Below are 19,660 nucleotides of genomic sequence, written 5' to 3' on the forward strand. Positions count from 1 at the left end.
ATTGTTACTAATAAACGTTTATTCGATTGAATTTATTGATTATTACACATTGAATTTATTGATTTACTGTATCGAATCCATATTACTTATCTGTTTTATCACTTGTGAGGCACTTTTCTCAATTCGGTCCTGGATTTAACATGACGGATGCTCACGTGATCCGGAAAAGGAGATCAAAGGTGCCGACACGAAGTGGACCTACTGGTTATACTGTGTCTTAAGTCTCATTGAAGATGCCGCTTAACATGAGTTACCTGGCATAATTATAATACTTTCTTCAATTTTCAAGCAATACATTTGTTGACGTATTTAAAGCTTTATAGAATATACATATATTAAATCTCGATTCTCCGCTTCATTTACAGGAGGCATACATGCACCGCAGATGTCAGGACAGGATACGCACTTATCTTTACAAGACGATCGAGCAGATTAAGTGCTCGGACGTGTTCGTGAACGATTACAGGGCGCGGCAGCAGCTTCTGCGCACGATAACGTTCTTCAAACTTCAGCTCAAGCAGGATCACTACTTCGGCTATTATTTTGACAGGAGCAAAGCGGAGACCGATTCCAAAAGCGACAGTGACGAGACCGATTACGGCCGATGTTACGAGCACTGTCCCTGCAATTTCGGCCGCATTAGCGACGAGACGTATTTCCGCCAACGGTATCTCCGTTTGCCGCAGTCGTCGGACACGACCGTCGATTCGGACAAGATCGACGAGACGGACGCGAGGAAGTGCCGCGAGTCCGAGAAGAGCGCGAAAACGACGGCGAACGACGAGAAAGCGGAGAGCTGCCCTTATCACGTGATAATGCGAAAGAAGCAAATCGCTATTTGCGACAAGAGGGGCGAGTTCAAATGCGAGGGAAGGTGGAACACCGACGGCTGCCCCTACGGCGACAGGCACAAGATCAATCCGTACAGATCCAAGGAGGAGCTCGCCTTATTCTCCACATGGAATTTGGATCACAAGTAAGACAATGGTTACAATATTTGTTCCTTAATTAACGTGACTCTCGCTTCTAACGCCGGATAACTTCAGAAAACCGCGGGCTATCTTGCACCGCGTGGAAATTCCTACGATAATTAAAAAATCCAGTTCTTAATTAACGTGACTCACCTCTAACGCCAGATAACTTATTCGGAAAATCGTTGCCGCCTACCCTACTGGCACGCGTGGAAGTTCCTGCGCGATAATTTAAAAATCCGGAGCAATTTTATTTATTTGATAGCGCAATACCAATATCTGGCGCGCAATAATCGGCGAAACTTGATTACTTTTTATATATCCGTTGCGTTCGTCCCAGTATTGTACACATGGCGAACAATTTATTTATTTTACAATAAATATAAATTTGATAAACGTAAAAGCCGTTCAGGGTGAGTTTATTTAATTGCTGGAAAGAAGTTAATAGAGAGAGAATCATAGAAATCGATTTTTCGTTATTTGCAGAATCGAAAGGTCCAGGACGCTCATTCCGACGCTGCTGCAGCTCTCGCGACAGGAGACGATCAATGAACAGGACATCTACGACTGTTACGACAATCTGTTTACCGTGAAGAATTTAAGACTGGTCCATGTCGTGTGCCACGATAAAGGCTCGCATAAATAAGCGCTAGTTCTGGGAGGGAGGGTTATAGATTCGGCACGCATACATTACGCTTCTGAAAAGTATTTGATCGTATACGTGAGTGCCAAAAAGTAATCGCACACGTGAATGAGATGATGCATCCGGATACGTAATACGTATGTAGGGTACGCGTGATCTCCTTAAGACACAGATCTCTACAAAAATAAGTATATTTAATACGTTTAAGCGCTGTTGATAGAATATAGATTTAGCGATTATTAATGTTACACTATCGGGCGTGTTTCCATTGCGGCATGAAGTAACGAGCAATAACATTAATAATAAAAATGTCCGTTCCGAAGTTCGAAACACCTGAATTTACATCGATTCTGTTTGCGATGGATAGAAAATTCAGTTTTAAATAATAACTGACCTGTTAACGGCATACGGAGTTTGATTCCGATGATTATTTTACAATACGAGACGTTGACTAGAACAAAGTCGAATAATATAAAAATTATTGTAAGTATTGTAATTATGCGCACCTTAAATATTATTTAATGGACGTCAATTTTTCGATAAAAGATTTCAAAATATATAATTATAAAGGAAAAGAGTTTCGCATATTCCGCATATACACATGACTGTATAAATAAAAATAACGGTGGGGATTTATACAGATACTCTTATATCTTAATTATACAATTATCTTAATTATCGCAAATTCTCACGAAATGACTGTGGCTATGAATTCCAAGATGATTTCCTTCGTCACTCTGTTTCTGTCGGTACAATTACGTAACGATTGTTTTGTTCAAGGAAACCATTTCTAAAAATCAATTACGAATACAGGGTTGTATAAGTCGCACGCAATGGAAGAACCGTAATTTATTCCAGCGGCTATACAGATTATCAAAGAGAAAAGTTGTTGTTTCAGATATGTCGTTAAGCATTGAGTATGTTCAGTGCTTGTAGGTAAAAATCTACTAACGAGGGGACAGCTCTCCGTCAGAATCATGTTAGATCGGAAACGAGCCGGCACCTCCGTCAGAATTATCTCGGATCAACTTATGTTAATTCCTGACCTGATTTGACTCTGATGAAGAACCGAAGCTCGACTTGCGCGACTTTGCGAACTGTGAAGTAGATTATCTTTCAGACATATTTTTATTCTGACTGCTCGATAAGAGACAAAACAAAGTTCTGATATATACATATATAAATATATATTATATTTAGAGAAAGATACATATATATACGATATATTTATTCCTATATAGATACAGGGCGCACTTTCCACAATTTCCGCGATTCCATTCGTATCTATATATCAATTCTTCATTAACTTAAAATTGTTAAATTATTTTTTTTTAACAAAACATTGGAGAAAATTAATTTTTAATATCTTTCTATATAAATATTTTTATAATTATAAATCAAAATTTTATTGAAGAAGGAGAAAGTGAAGTTCGATATAAATTTAAACAAAGGATAAAATCTTGTTAACTTGTTTCGCCTTTATTCGTGAAAATCGTGAAATTCGTGAAAATGCCTGTTTTCATCTGCTTAATTAAAATATTATTGATACCATATCTTCGTTAAAATAATTAAGATTAATAATACAAAAAATTCAATTTAAAAGTGTCGCTAAAAAGGAAGTGCGGAAATTCTGAGAGGTATATATATATATCCTTTTGTATGTACTGTATTGAATGATGTTTTAGAAATTTTCACCATATACAAAATGGGTACATCTCCGACATCTAACTACAAAAATTGCACAAAAGTACTTAACGTCAGTAATTTTTCTTTCTTCGAATTACTACTTTATTTGTGTTTCGTATTGTGCGATGTTTTGTTAAATTGTAAATATACGTATAACTGCGAGTCTCGAAAGTTAAGAACGCGTGTCATCGTTGTGAATAGACTGATGTTCTAAAATTATCAAATATAACGCAACAATGTACTTTTATATTTTATACGATGTTATCAGTTCGATTTATTATTATGCTAAAGCACTTTTTGATTATATATTTATTTATATTGCACAACGCTGAGCTGTGAGAAATATGTATATTATTGATATGATTATCGCATCGAATGATCGAGTATTGTTCCTAATTTAATCAAAGGATGTGATTGCTTCGCATATATGTTTGTATGTTGTGTGTACACTGGGTATTATTGTCTACAGGGTGCAGAATTGTAGAGGCAATTGTTATAGCTTTGACCAATGTAAGTCTGACTCCTCTGAGTAGACTTCTGCCATTCATATCGCTTCCGATGTTTAACAAGTATTATAGTATATTACGGTAGACGCATCAGCAAATTAGTTAAATTAAAGTTATTTATTTTTAGATCATTTCTAAATAAATGTATATTTTGTATGACGAAATTTTTAAGTAATCGACGAAACCAATACTAATTCCAATAAATAATTAATTTAAGTTATATGATAACTTAAAAAAATTGGTCGCGTATAATGTTTTACAAAAATAAAATTAAATAAAAGGTAAAACATAATTTAATTATTTTAAACGATTAAATTTTGTTAGCAAACTATACTTAATTTTTTATTATTGTTTTATGTACATTACATAAATAAATAAATTTGTTCACTGGTGCGTCTATCCTCTATAAAGTTGCGATAATATGCAGAGTTAAATATAAAAACGGAGCAGAATTAATCTCGTTGCTATTGAAAATACGAAAGACATTTTTTTATAGTTAAGTTTAAGTTAAAAAAAAATCTAGAATATTGTATTTTACATTTATTTTTCAATTATTTTTTAAACATATTCAGTACATTTTTCATAGTATATTTTTGATAGCAACGTGAATTTTTCGATTATTCGTTTAAACGCTTTATTCTGCATAAACATATTTTGACTGATTTATTATACTTACATACTACAGATTATCTCTTTAATCTGAAGCTAGGAGCTTAAATGACCGTTGCAACATAATTAATTGTGCGCAACTATATTTGCGAATTTTATTTCTTTGTTAATTGTTGATGATGAAAGACGACTATGCTAAAAGAGTATAACTCTTTAATTATATTATTAATTTTGTGTTAGTGTTAATTAACGATGTTGACGATAAAATACTCGATACGATAAAACTTATATACTAATACTGTTCTAAATTTCTGATTATTGAAATTATTTTATATAATGGTATTTTAATAAAAAAATCGGTTTTACAAATTATATGCAAGTACACACAGTAACGTAAAATAAAAATACCAAATGTGGATTACATTATTAACATAAAATATATTTTATAAAGAATAATAATACGAAAACTATTTAACGTTACAGAGCTAGCTCGAGTGAGTTTATTAATATATCCTGGTTATTTTATTGTTATACATTACAAATTACTTTTTAAAAATATTTTTAATGTATAATTATATAATATTCTAGAAAATTTGATAGGTGTTAATATTTATGTTTTAATGTTCTCATCATTAATCGCGTTAATTGCTGTTTGGAATTTATAACATCTTATAATTTGACATATTTTTAATGACAGAAAATAATGAAAACTAGATTTCTATGTAGATTCTCATATAATTTTGCAACACATTTCATACATGAATTTTTTTAGATGCAAATTTGTCATTTTTTAATATTTTTCTGGTATTTGATATTTTTTAGAATTTCATATATATTTTATCTATATACATATAAAATCTAATATGTATATATATATATATATATATATACATGAATGAAAGAACGATTTCAAATAAATAAATATTCAGCAGTTAAATTAAAAAAACAAATGTTTTATAAAATAAAATGTAAATGGTGTGACTACTCCATATTTGGTATTTTCTCTCTATATATTTTTCATCGCTTTTATTGGATGAAGTATTCGTAGGCAATTTGAGTGACCTGTTGTTTTCGATAAATTTTTAATCGACTGGGTCAATGCAGTTCAGCAAAGGTTTGTTCGTTACATGATGTACATATCGATGAAAATTGATGTTATTAAAAGTCAAGTTTGTCAAGAATTATATTTTCTTAAAAAGAATTTCAAAATTTATCGCTAAATTTCTCTTTTTCTCTTTGAAATAGAAATATTTCATCGAAAACAATTAAAAAAATTTTTATATATCCGTATACGAGACGATTGATAAATCTATAATAATTTTGTTTTGTGGACTGTTAAAAAGTTAAAATTATAAAGCGGCATGTTAAATGTTAATTAATGTTTAGCATATATAATCAAAGCTTATCTGGAATATATTTAAGAGGAACAACGCTCTTGAAATAGTGATTAGATATCGATTTCCTGCCAACTCTTATTAACCATCAGAGATCTATGTAGCTCGGAAATACACGTGTGAGAGACAGGTTAAATGTTAAAAATATTTTGATGTGTTTAAAGCGATTATTAAAGATTATTAAAAAAAAAGAGGGAAAAAGAAAGGATATTTTGCTGCGCGCACTTCACAAAATTGTTATTCCAAAACTTATGCGTCTGCGAAATAATTTTTTAATTTCTGTTAAAAAATGATAGCAAAAATTTCATTTTTAGCGTGATGTAAAAATTTATTTTTAAAGGAAGGGGAAGGAAAAAAGATTTCCATTTCGTCATGATATATCGATATAATGTGTACATTGTGGAGTAATCGGAAACTATATAGAAGTGCAATACTTCTATACATATATATATATATATATATATATATGTAGGTTACGTGTAAATATAGTATTTTTCAATGTACAAGAGAGAACTACATATTTTACTTTAGAAAAATATATTTTAGGTACAAGACACACAGCAGAGTTTCATTTTCATTTCCACTCCAAATAATAATACATCGACTTTGCAAAATTATTGGAATAAATTAATAAGTTAATAAATTATTAATTTAATAAATTATTAAGTTTAATGACATATATATTTCTTGCAGAATTGAAATCTTAACTTCTATTAACGTTAAGTCACACTTATATGACACAGTTTATATCATATGTATTACATATAAAAATGCGAAGATTTTTATCTGTCATCTCACGGAGCATCGCGCACAAAATATGATACGTGATTTCCGAGCCATTTTGTGTCGGAAAAGATGTCGTAAAAAGTTTATGGATACGTCGAATGCTATCCCTAGGCGGTATCCGATCGGAGGAATTTAAACGCTATTTTTTTTAGTCGAGAAACGTGCTATCAAAATCACGGGCGGATGTAGGTCAATAGAACAACAAAACGGATTTCAAAATAGGGAAAAATTTATGACTTTTAATATTATCGGCCATTTCAACGACACACTCACTTTGCCAATGGCTATAATTCTGTTTCTTAAATTCGTGACTTCTCTTTCAGTTAATCAACTTAGGTCATATTGTGTGATAAATTTTACATATTAAACTAATCCAATTGTTAGTTTTTTTAACAGATTAGAAAATTAGAAAAAAGTAATATATAAAAATAATTATCACATAATATATTTAAATTGTCATAGCGGAACATTTAAATTTTCTTCCAATTCGTTTATACGATGAAATGCCGTCTGATATGAATAAAATAGAATTAAAATGAAATTAAAAAAATAGGAACGAAAAATTGAAAGCCAGAAAGAGTACAGGACCTGAGAGAACATTACTCTATTCAGGCTTTCTCTATTTTATCAAGCATTTTAATTTTAACGTCTGTTTTTGCAAGCCACACGGTAATAGTTTCATTGTAAATTCAGCCCGAATATAATTTAATTTTTGCTTCTGTATATATTGTAATCGAGATTATTTCCATTGTCTGCTGTTCCACGTTAAATCGCAAAAGCCGTAAAAAATATTACAATGAAAATACAAAAGAAGGGGATATGCGAAAGATGTGCGAGTATCTTTCATGCATTTTAATTTATTCACAAAATTAATTATTTTTTTGTTAAGCGTTAATAAAATATACCGTATTCTTTATTCAGCTGATAGAATGGGGATTCGTTTTTATTACGTTCCTTGTAAAAAAAAAAAAACGAGCAGCTCGCAACGAAAGTTTGTTTTAAGCGTGGGTAGAGCTTGAATTGAGATTTTTGATTGAATTTCGTTTCGCATACCAATTTACTCGATACATGCATGCATGCGCATATGTTTCTTTATTATCGCATCCGCAACGTAATGCGTAATGCCTGTCGGATAAACTCACGGCTTTTACATCTCGTTGATTGAACCAATCGTTCAAATCAATTATGCTAATCCTACGGAAAAAAAAGGGGACTAATTTCAGCTAAAGAGCAAAAGGCGAAACGGGACCAATAATAAATGGCGCGGATAATAAATGGATTTCCAATTAATCGAGCGGATCGAATGAATGCTAAATATATACGGTTAGTGAAACTTCCTCTCGCGATCGAGAAATAGTAACGAGGGGGAAGAGAGCATCCCCTCCCCGCGTGCGCACCCCGTTATAACGTGTCGTTCGCCGGAAAAACCTCCGCGACGAGCTCAAAGAAGGAGCCGTCAAAGTGGCAGCTGGCGGATTTATTTGTAATCAAGACCACCCGGAGGACCACCCCGGCGCGGATAACGAGAATAAATTTTCATTTCACGTGTCGGTGAGTTTTTGCGGTCGAGTGACCCTCCATGGGTAACCCCCTCACCCCCCGGGGTGCAAATTACCTCACAATATGTTGCCGATTGTGTACGGGCGAAGTCGAAAATCGATACATGTCAGGGCAAGGAGGATCGCTGGAAATGCCGCGTATCGCCCCTTAAAAGTGCGGATTTAGCCTCCCTCTCTCTCCCTCTCTTTCTCTCTTTTCTTCTCTCGGGTCGGCACCCCGTCGACGGGAGCGTGCGTGCGGAAAAGCGGCCTGCAGAAGCGGAAACGAGGAAGAGCTAGCGCGAGCTGTATTCCCGTTACGACCCTGTGAACGGAATTCGAGTTGGCTCTCCACCCCCCCCCACCCTCTCGAACTCTCGAGTGACTTTACTGCCGGCACTAATCACTTCACTGCGAAACGATTTACTGATTTATCGTTTAATTTCGCGTAGATGGCTTCCCAATCCCCCCCCTCTCTCTCTCTCTCTCTCTGTCTCCCTTTCCACCACAGGCCGGCGAGCACACATGTAAAATTCCTGAATGCGGATGAGAGATCAAGATCGCGCAGCGATAACGAAGGTCCTTTACCGTAACGGCGACCGGCAACAATGAAATTGCACAGGTTAACGTGGGCGAAACGGCAAAACGTTACGCGTGCGTCGCGATATCAATATGCATTCGGCGCATATTAGGCGGATCATCTCACGAGAGCGAAGAGTGTTTGAAAAAAAAAAAAAATACTGTGTATGTGCATGTGCGTACATTCAAAGCTCGTACGAGGGCAAACGTACACGAGCGCGGCAGAAAGTTTCGCCGTCTTTTTAGTTTGCAGTCGTTTACGAGAGCTATGAATTTTTCACGATATAAGGGCCAAGTTTCGAGTCCGTTGCAAATGGACGGGTTGTGGATTCAATATGCTGAATTGTAAATACACTGAAATAAACTGTCATCGTCTCGTTACGCGCTTACGAGTTACGTTCGTTCGGAAAATAAATCCAATCGCGCTAGGCAATAGCTATTAAATTACGGTAAAGAACGAGGTCGCTTGATGTCTCTTAGCATCACCGCGATCGCGGTACGAAAAGTAATGACGAGGGAGACGAGCTCTGCTGGTTCGACACCAACAAGAACGCTGCATTTACAGCGGTACGCTGTACATCAACGTAAACAATGAGCGTCGAGCTTTGTGTACTCCCACGAATTATTCTCAGCGTGTCGTAAAATAAATATAAATAACTAAATAAGGCCGAATATTTGGATATTAATTTTGGGAATTACAGCTGTCGCATATTTTAAGCTTTCTCTTGGCAAGTCGTTAGCTATGCCAAAATTTTCTCTAAAATAATGATTAATTTAGCTCGACTAAAAACTTTGTTGAAGAGCACTGCAGAAGATATTACGAATTTTAACTATATGTCTTACTTTATTTCTCTCGACATTTTGATACAATATTGAGTCAATGAGAATAATTATGACAGTAAAATGTTCTTGAATAATAAACTAAATAACATGTGTGCTTGTATGTATTCGAGCAAATCCTTAATTGCTTTCTGAATCCTCTATGTATTGACAAAATGTATAATCTTATGCTTGTTTGCATTGGATTATTAAAAATTGAAGATCAATCTAATTGTGTGATTCTCTATTACTGTGACTAATCCAGTTTCAGCTTATTGTATTAAGTCCGATTGTATTAAGTCCGACATTAATTCGGCGCGCAGTTTAAATGGCTGAATAATATATTTAGAATTCATATAGAAATATATATAGGCGCCAAGATCCAGCCTCGACTCTGTAGAAGACGCGCTTAAATTTATCTGTCTTATTCTTTATGTGATGTGATTGTGTTTGATGTGAATATGTTAAATAATTCTCTCTCTCTCTCTCTCCGTTAATCTCCTATAGATTTTCGTAGAAAATCAAAAGACAAAACCGGTTGAATAGTAAGAATGAAAATCTCTTGTTTCATTTGTGAGACATCATCTTATTTTCCACTTTCTTGATAAAACTGTTTTAATTACTCAGCAGTAGCGAAAGAAACACTGATTACGTTTGTACTTTATAATTACTGGCGCACTCACGCGGGAGGCGCGAGTTTAAAGAGTACAAAAGGGCGACGCTGTATTTTCCTTACGCGAGCGAGAGCGCACCAGCGAAAACCGGTATATTTCGTATTTTCAATTTTTCCCCTCCCGTCGCAAATATCAACCCGTCAATCTAGGTGTATTTATGATCCGAGAAACGGTATCATTTAAATTGCATACGCTCCCGTTTTCTCACGATCGATAGCACGACCGCGGATAAATATTCCACCGAAAAAAAACGGCACTTTTAGAATTATTGATACGACCACCGGCAGCGGGAGAGAGCTTCATGTCGTCGATTGCGCGCTTCGGGACGCATCTGATTTTTCACTGCATGTAACTCCTTTATGCGCGTTTTTCCTGCATTTTTTTTTTAATATTTTTTATTTTTATTTACAGATATGTGACATCGCGATGCGCGCGCGCGCGTGCGTCTCGTTTCTTTTCGTTTGATTATAATTCCATTTGCCAAAGCGAGTGCGCAACTACCCGTTCCCGCTCTCGGATTATTAAATTTCCGCGTGAGATTGGATTTTATACTCCGCTCGTGCGCGCGCTTTCCTCGTCGTCGATCGGCGATGCGGTGTTCTCGGGCGGACGGCGGGATACCGCGCGGTGGCGTGGTGTGTTTCGCCGTTTCTTCAGCACACGCGGCGCGGACCGATATCAAACGTGCCAATGACGTGCATATACGTCATCTCTCTCGCGCCCGGAGGAAACCGGTGCCGCTTTTCGTGGGCGATTCGCGGGCGCGATAAGGAACAATACTCTTCGACTTGGACACGTTGTACCGCGAGAACTGCCACTTGCCGATTCTTATCGGTCTCGCGACTCGACTTTTCGAGCCGACAATTCAACGCCGCCGAAGCGAGCTGTCCGCGCCGTGTGGCGTCTTGTGTCTCATAATTGAAGCGTTCGGGGAGGACGCAGATCGGAGGAGTCCAAAGTTCTAGCGTCTAAGATTTCTTGCTTCGAGCGCTTCAAATGTTCGGAGCGCGACGGTGTAACAATATTATGATGTAACAATATCTCGGCGATTCTCCCTCCGTCCCGAACTCCGCTTCATACGCGAAGATAGAAATTGGAATAGGTACATCCCCCCTCAAAAAAATGTTCTACTTATAAGCGGCAAATTCCTTTAAGCATTTCCTCTAAGCAAAAAAATTTTACATAAAGCATATTCCTCAGCTATAACGCGTATTTATCTACAAAGAAGTGGCACGTGCGCTATAATCAAGAATTAATTCTCATAGTAATTCGATATTCTTCTACATTTTAGAATATCCTCTTGAGTCAATATATAAGAGGAAAATCTTTTAGCATCAAGAGAGTACCGCTAGGTAGAATTTTTTTTGGGTGTATTATACGCACATGCGATAACTTTTATTCTGCGGTATCTGCTCGTATATACAACAGGAAAGCGATTTGCAATTCTTCCCAATTAGAAATTGATTTCATGACTTTCGCTCCATCTTATTTTGATCTGTGCCTCCTTTCCGCTCTTCCTTTCTCGGATTATCCGTTCGTTTCTATATCTCTTCATCCAACAAAATTAGGTATTTCAGTTATCCGTCTGTTTCCCGCGGGGAGAGATATTTTTCGGCAGCGAAGTTCTCGGCGGTGGTGGATTTATTGGATAAGTCGGCGTTTTCAATCCGTCTCGTCTCTTCTCCCTCTTCTCGCGTCCCTCGCTCGTCCTTTTTCTCTCGCTATAAAACTCGGACACAACACGCGCGCGAGACACAGCAGCCCGAAGTTTCGGCGGACGGTTAAATGTAAAGGCCGACGATATTCTCCTCGTTTGCGATTATGTTTTAAATGCGGTAGCGCGCTGCATTAGCCGCGACGCATAATTCAAAAGCAATTTCAACGCGATGGTCTCGCGTCTCGCTTCCTCCAAAATGCTCCGGTACATCGTCGTCGTCGTCGTCGCCGCCGCCGCCTCTCCCCGCGTCGCTGCCGCGGCCACGCTCGAATGCGAGGGAACCGCACGGGAGATCGAGAGGACGTGTTGTGGACAGCTTAATGTTTGGCCGGGATCCGTTGAATTATTTAACGTAATGCGCGCGACGAATTCGCGCGCGCGGAAGAAGACCGGAGAATGCGCTGACATTTCTCGGTCATATTTACGCTCTTACTTCGAGCGTGAGTGCATGCAATTGGCTCGAACGTGCGAATTTCGTCAAAATAGACGGGAAATATTTTACGCCCGTTGTTCGTAGGAACAATAGATTGGACCGTGAGCCCCGAATGTACGTGCGAATATCCGAGAGATATTGATCTGAAATTTTTCTTTTAAGATTCGCTCGAGTTACCGCACGTAACACAGGATTCGCGTAAGATATTAAGTATATATAAAAAAATGGGGCGCAGTATAAAAAAATAGTGCTCCGCAGATAATACGAAAATCAACAATAAATTTCGCGAGAGTGGCATTAAAATGTTCCGGCTAGAACAAAGATAGCGAAGTTAGAGCAGAAAGAATAATATAAAGGAGGCCCGGAGGATGAAACAATAGAGCAGATTAAATTTCCCATAATCCTTTAGAAACAATGCATAAGCGCGCCTTTCTACGATTTTTCCTTGCTTGGAAGGAAAGGGAAACATTTTTCTGGTGAATTTAGTATTAAAGCGAAATGGAAGAATAATCACGCGGGGGATATCCGCTTTATACGAAATATTTTATTTATCGGAAGGTAATAATTATTTATTTATAAGCAGTAGAGACATTAATATTTGATATGCCAATACAAAAATATATATACAAAAATTAGAGGTTTATTCGAAGTTTTCCGTAGAATCAAAGATCCGATGATTAAAATAATTGAAATACTGCATTTATAAGAATGTCTTTAATGAAGATCGACTTAAGGTGGATATGAAGATAAATTTACAAAGTATTAAATAACTGTATGACATGTTTCGAAGAAGTGATCTCTCGGTTATTTTATTTCCTTAACCGAGCGATATATTTAACTTAGCTTGAATTATGTATTTGTGCGGAAACTTTGCTTTCCGCGGACCTTTAAATCGATATAAAAGAGCAATAATTCAAACTAGCATGGCCGGACGACGTATATCGTTGTCGAGAAAAATTCTCTTGAGAAAGTGGGACAATTGCGCGAGAACGCGCGTTGCGGACGTACTTAGACGCGTCCCGTAAATTATGAGAAGGAGAAAGAAACGATGTATATATATGTATGTATAAGTGCCGCGGTCGCGACACAAACGTGAATGCAAGACGACGAAAATCGTCCTTTACACCCACGGGCCACTCGGACCAATCCCCTTTTTCCACTTTAGCTGCAGCCGCGGTCACGCCGGAGGGCTTAAACGGTGTTTTACGGTGCGTTTGTTGAAGATCCTACAAGAATTATCCCAAAAACCTCGCAAGTGTGCCATGTGAGTTCGGTTTCCCGCGAAACTTGCCTCGTGAATATCCCCGTGTAATTTCGCGGAACACGGCGCGATTGTGGTAAACGCGGAAAGATTCTTCGCTTTCAAAAAGATCTCGGTGCCTTTGTAGTCACCTCGACGTTTTGTCAGAAATTAGAAGGTCCAGCTGTCCACACGAATGACTCGGTAATTATTTTATAAATTTATATACGTAGCGTTTTTCAGATATCTTGCGTTTTGTTGAAAAAAATTATTGTAATAGTAATATCGATAATAGTTATACATTTGTCTGTATCTTACAGTCTTTCTAAAAGGATTTATTACAATTAAGACGCATATGTTTTAGCTCTAAAAATCTTGTGAAATTGATGAATTTTAATAAGACAAAAAGAAAAAGAGCAAATCGAAGTCTGCGCACCAAAATGCCATCGCTGGATGACAAAGGGCAACGTACATAGACGTCCTTCTCCGAGACGTGGTCGTGGACCCAAAGAGGGAATATTTTCCGAAAGCATTCGGTTTCTCCGCATACGCGCCCTTGCAGAGCTATCGCGTGACACTTTTCGACATCTACCAACTTGCCTCGAAAATGCGTCTTTACCGCGGGTTCGAGTGCGAGAGCCGGGGCCAATTTACATAATCTCGTACGCCTAGAATCTCCTTTCTCCCCTTTCTCCGTTTCGTTCCTTTACCGCCTAACTCGACCGCCGCCGCCACCGCCGTCGCTCGACCCCCAGCTATAACCCGGGATAGAGGAACTCGCCTCTTGTACACCGCCGATCCAGGTCAAGGCTCCTCCTTCGAGCCTCTCGTACCTTTGATTCCCCCGTTCTATTCCGGGCACTACCGGGGGGGCTCAGGCACGCCGCCGCGAGGAAAAATCTTAAATTCCGATCGCGATGAAAGATTCATGAAACGGAGGAGTCGCGTGGCGCGAGCGCGAACGCCACGACCGCTTTGTGTTTTCATGACGGGGCGGCTGAGTCAATTTTGGTTTATGTAACAACGAAGCCACCGTCGCGGCATGACGTTACGTTTGATGACCACATTGATTTTCGTTCGCGCAAACCGCCGCTCGAAAGTGACCCGGCAATTTTCGTTTAAGAACGTATTCGGTTGAAGTTAAAATCGATCACGCGCAGATATATATGTATGCACTCTGCAACCTTGTGAAATTTTAAATTGAGTTCTTCCAGTAAGAGAATTATTTAAAATTGATCGAATAAAGGAATAATTTAAAAATTATTTTACATTTCAAAAATAAGTTTTGATTCAACATAATTGTGATTAAAGAAAGGATTAATTATTAAAATATTTAAAATATTTAACATATTAAGAATTTAATGTTGTATTTCTAAAAAAAAAAAGAAATAGCAATGTTCAAAAGATCCGTAGATATCACCACATTATGAGCGAACGTTCTTACGCACGTGTGGTAAACGCATTTCATTGATCTGTGAAATCCGTTTTATACGCGCGGAATACAGGAAACACAGTATTCGAAATTATCTGTCCCTGTTACACACTTAAAATTGTAAAAATGACATTACGGAGAGGGATATAAATTGCGTGCTTATACGCACGCAACGTGCGTATAAGCACGCAATTTATATCCCTCTCCGTAATGTCATTTTTGCGTGCCTTTTTTCAAAACAGTTTTATCTCCGTCGGAATTAAATATTCAACCGAGCGTTCGTGGACTTTTCGGAATCGGGCCACGCTACATTTGCTAATGCGTAATTTAAAGTTTTATGAGATCGCGCTGGGCGAATTGCCCAGGAAAAGCTCGGAGGGAACTGATTTCCGGGTGACGAAATTGAGTCGAGAGTCCCCGCGTTACTCCCGAAATTAGCCGATCGCGGGAACGCCCGGTGCGGACAGCCGATAATGATTGGAAACAGCGGCACCGCCGCGCCGCATCGTTGATCGTTACAGTAGCTGATTGTTTCATGACCGTTTTATTATTTCGACGTACCTATGGAGGGGCACACGCGGCTGCTCTGCCGGCCCGATACGGTAACTCGATTTTCGAACAATCAGAGTCGATCGTGCATTTTCTCTATATATAGGCTCGATAAATAGGTCGAAACGTGGTGAGTTACGTTACGAGCCAATCTTTATCCGCATTTTATACAGCGCAAAAAGCAACGTTCAAAAAATTTTTGGACAATAATTTAATAATAAAACATAATATATATTGATAGTAAATAATTCCTAAAAATCTTTTAGACTTTAATTCACAAAATTTGATTATGTTATGTGTATTATATTTGCCGGTATAAAAATGTTTTATTGTATAAATTACGTGCGTGTGTTTGAATATTGTTTTAGCCGTAATATTTGTGACTAGAATTCATGCGGCACCAATGAGTGATTTAATATTACCAAATCAATAAATTTTAGTTAAAATTTATCATTAATATTTGTCACAGACGCTAGATAATGCGCATTAAATAAATTTGGTCTCGGAGCACTTTATTATATTATATATTACTCATATATATTATATATTACTCACATGTGGCCGATAAATATCGCTTTTAATCTTTCAGTGAGCCTCATAAATATATTCAATTAATATTAATTAATATTAATTATGAACATTATATGAATATAAGTTTATATTAAATCTATCAATATTGATACGCGTATTAATTATTTATGAAACGCGTGTCTTATTCGAACAAAGGTTAAAACAGCCCGTGGTGGACTTCTTTCGCTAATTGATTTGCGATGTTATCGGGGTAGTGACGCGCCGGGAGAAGCGCGTGTAAAACACGCGCGCTCCACTGCGAACAGGAGACTCCGCAAAAACCGCCCCCGGTAAACTCGTTGAACTCGCGCGGACGCGCGCGGCACGGCGACGAATTATGAAAGAGTTTAACCGAGTTAAGTACCCTTGTCCTACGTTCGCGGCTGATTATCTCTCCTGTTCGACTAATAATTACGGTGAGCGCCGCGCGCCGTTACACTATATACTTCGTGTCGCGGTCTCGTTGCCACGTTAACCCGATTTTCCCCGGCAATTACAGTTGCCGCGTGCACAGAGAAACAATCATGCTCGTTGCACCGAGGTGAAATGAATCCCGAGTCTAGTAGACTGTAATTAGAAACCGGATAAAATGCGGATATTGTAAAAGTAACGTGGAGCGCGTATATACATATTCTTGAAAATAATTCGTCCCATCAGTTTGTAACGTTGTTTTATTGGTAACCGTATGTCCAAAATGTGGACACATTCGATGTTTAATAATGCAGGCTGAGATCTGTCAATAAGATTTCAAGTAGATAAACTGCTCCACACAACTCTTTTTAAAACATTGATTTCGTGTGGATATTGTATAAAAGAAAAAGAAGGTTCGTAATCGATCCTTCCGATAATCGTATTACTATTCATTTAGAAAAGCTTGCACACAAATGCATTTTCCGTGTGTCAAAGAATTAACGTATTACGAGATAGTCTCATAAAATTTGTTACGAATGGTGTCGCTTAGATTACGTTATCCTATCGATTTAGCATCTAAGACTTTCGGTTAACAAGATTAAATTCTGCGCGGAAACTAGATTAATTTCTGGTCGCTACAAAGGAAACGACGGCGAAGGCAAATTATTCGCTAAAGGCAGCAATTAATTTACATACTTGGGAACATACATACTTTCGGCAAACAATCTGTGTTCGGCGCGGTACGGTGAAGTTCGGGATCTAAACTTGCCCGGTGATTGTTTCACAAAGCGCCGACGACAATGGCATTCTTATGGAATGTATGTACAAACCTATCGATGCGCGCGCATACAAAGTAACCAAGTGTTTGTACGTAGATAAGCGATACGTAAATGTGGTGGCGCGTGATCGTGCCCGTCATATTCTGCCCTTTTTCGCCCTTTCAAAACCGTCGAGCCGGCGCGCAATGCAATATTAATTGTTCGGCTTCGTCACAACAACAGCATTGTCGTCGATGTGCCATCGCTCCGTAATTTCGTAGTAATTATTTCTCTATTCAAACACATTCCCGGAATTGTTTTCCCCATTCGGCGAATATTGGATTTCTACCGACCATCATTTTTAAATGAGTAAAGTTATTATCGGTTTCGGAAAATGCTTTTTCGATGTTAACATTGTTTTCGCAAATCTTTTCGCATTTTGATGTTCAAATTTCCAACGTGATTACTCATATTTAAGGTCTATTTCACAGGCGAAGAATTTGCTATATACATATATCTATATCTTATTATTATTATGTACGCTCAAAAATCGTGATAATATTGCCATATGATTCGCGTCTCGAGTAGAAACTTACAATTGAATAAAAATACGACTACTAATCTGATTCTACTAAAATATGATTATTACAAAAATGTTACGAATTATCGCAGAAGTGCTAAATCAGCTGATTTCTTTTTCTTTTAACGTCACGTTTCTACGCCCTTCGATCACATATATATATATATATATTTTTTTGCGTACTCGCTTTGTCATCTGAATCGTGCGTGAATGGCGCAAGGGGAGAAGAACCGCGCGTGTACTCAGCGGAAAGGGCTAAAGAGAGGCGGAAAGAGAGGAGATGTACGAGAGTTATCGCGAATGGCGCACCCTCGCACAAAAGACCCTTAGCGTGGAGCGCGCGCGCACCGTACGGTACTCCAGTTTACTAATGAACCCAGCCAGGGGTGCGCCACTCGAGGAGCACTTTTACTTCTGTCACTCTGTCTGCCGGCAGCCGCGGCAGACAGTTCACAATGGCCATCCGCGGGTACGCCCTCCGTCGCGTCGTCGCAGCGGATTCACGAGTCCTATATCTTCGACCGCCCGCGCGCTCTCTCGTCGGGGACCTTCTTCCTCTCCCGGACTTACAGAAATGGAGAAATGCAGCGAGGCGAAATTTCGTCTTTTCCCGCCTGCCGAGGAGAGACCGAGGACGGTTCCTATCAGTTCCATAAAACGGGCGTCGCTTTGAACGGTCGCGACGCACAAAAGGCAAACGGATTATTTCAAGTTTATGTAGTCTCGGGCGAAAGTTACGGCTACGAGAGAATGGCGTGACTCCTCGAGAGGAATACTTTGTTTACGACGAGGAGAAAGAGAGAGACGTAATTAGACAAAGGCGCTTAGAAGATGCAGATATCTGTATTCACCCTGTTCTAATTAAAATCCTCGTTAAGCTACACGCTTGTTTGACTCGTTCGGCTTGTTCGCGAAGAAAAGTCGTAAAAATTAAATTACGGGCCACTTTTAATTATGCAAAATCTTTAGTAAAAAAAAACAGAAAAAGATTTCACAGATTTGTCGAGAGATCTCATTCAAACAGTTAGTTCGAGCACTTCTGATTAAATTTATGCCTTTCTATATTAATTTTACCAGAGAAATTTTCCAGTTGAATTTAATTTTGGAGTATATATAACGCTACACAAATTATTCCAATCTAAATAAAAAACTGTACAAAAATCGATTTATGAAGATTATGAAAATTGATATTTCAAATTGAAGAGGCTATTCCTTAACCTTAAGATGATGAGGGAAAATTTACGAGTAAATCCATATTTAAGCTCGTCTGGGATGTTCACGCTGCTCGTTGATTCGATTATAATTTCGATTGAATCAATGTGGACTCTCATTGAGAGAGAGTCTCGACTAGATCCGCGGAGGAGTTAGATGGAACGTGAAACAAAGCCCGATTGAAAAACAGACGTTTCAAGCGACGACGTCGCGCTTATTATTCGTATTCAGCCGAGAGACATAATTTCGTGCTGTAATCGCAAGAACGGACCAGGAAACGCTTTGTAACAGCTAAGTGCTCTCTAAATGGGAGGGAGAATGCTTCAGCGATTCCTTTGAATCGTTTGTTTTATCGAATGACGACGACGTTCTGAAATTTATCGGAAAGCGATATGAGCGCGTATTCAATAACCTAGATTTTACAAGTCGACGGACGGAGTTATGGCAGAACTATCATGTCGCTGTTAATGATCGGTATTTTTTTTTTTTTTTACCAGGAAACGGCATTCGCAGTTGTGGTGTCTGCCGTTTAGACACGATTGATTTCTCGTGA

At 38.1% G+C, this 19,660-nt stretch overlaps 1 protein-coding gene across 2 annotated transcripts in view; it reads left to right on the forward strand.

Moving 5' to 3' along the window:
• Positions 1-2,819, forward strand: part of LOC105451619 (DNA fragmentation factor subunit beta) — an 8,671-nt gene extending 5,852 nt beyond the window's left edge. For both annotated transcript variants that reach the window (XM_011692191.1, XM_011692190.1), the window contains 2 exons: positions 366-976; positions 1,458-2,819. In XM_011692191.1, the coding sequence (XP_011690493.1) occupies positions 366-976; positions 1,458-1,617 (771 nt within the window). In that variant the 3' untranslated portion in view covers positions 1,618-2,819. The remainder of the gene's footprint in view (positions 1-365; positions 977-1,457) is intronic.
• The last annotated feature ends 16,841 nt before the right edge of the window (positions 2,820-19,660 follow it).

This window comes from Wasmannia auropunctata, unplaced genomic scaffold (assembly GCF_000956235.1).
Source record: "Wasmannia auropunctata unplaced genomic scaffold, wasmannia.A_1.0 LD336049.1, whole genome shotgun sequence".
Taxonomy (NCBI): Eukaryota; Metazoa; Arthropoda; class Insecta; order Hymenoptera; family Formicidae; genus Wasmannia; species Wasmannia auropunctata.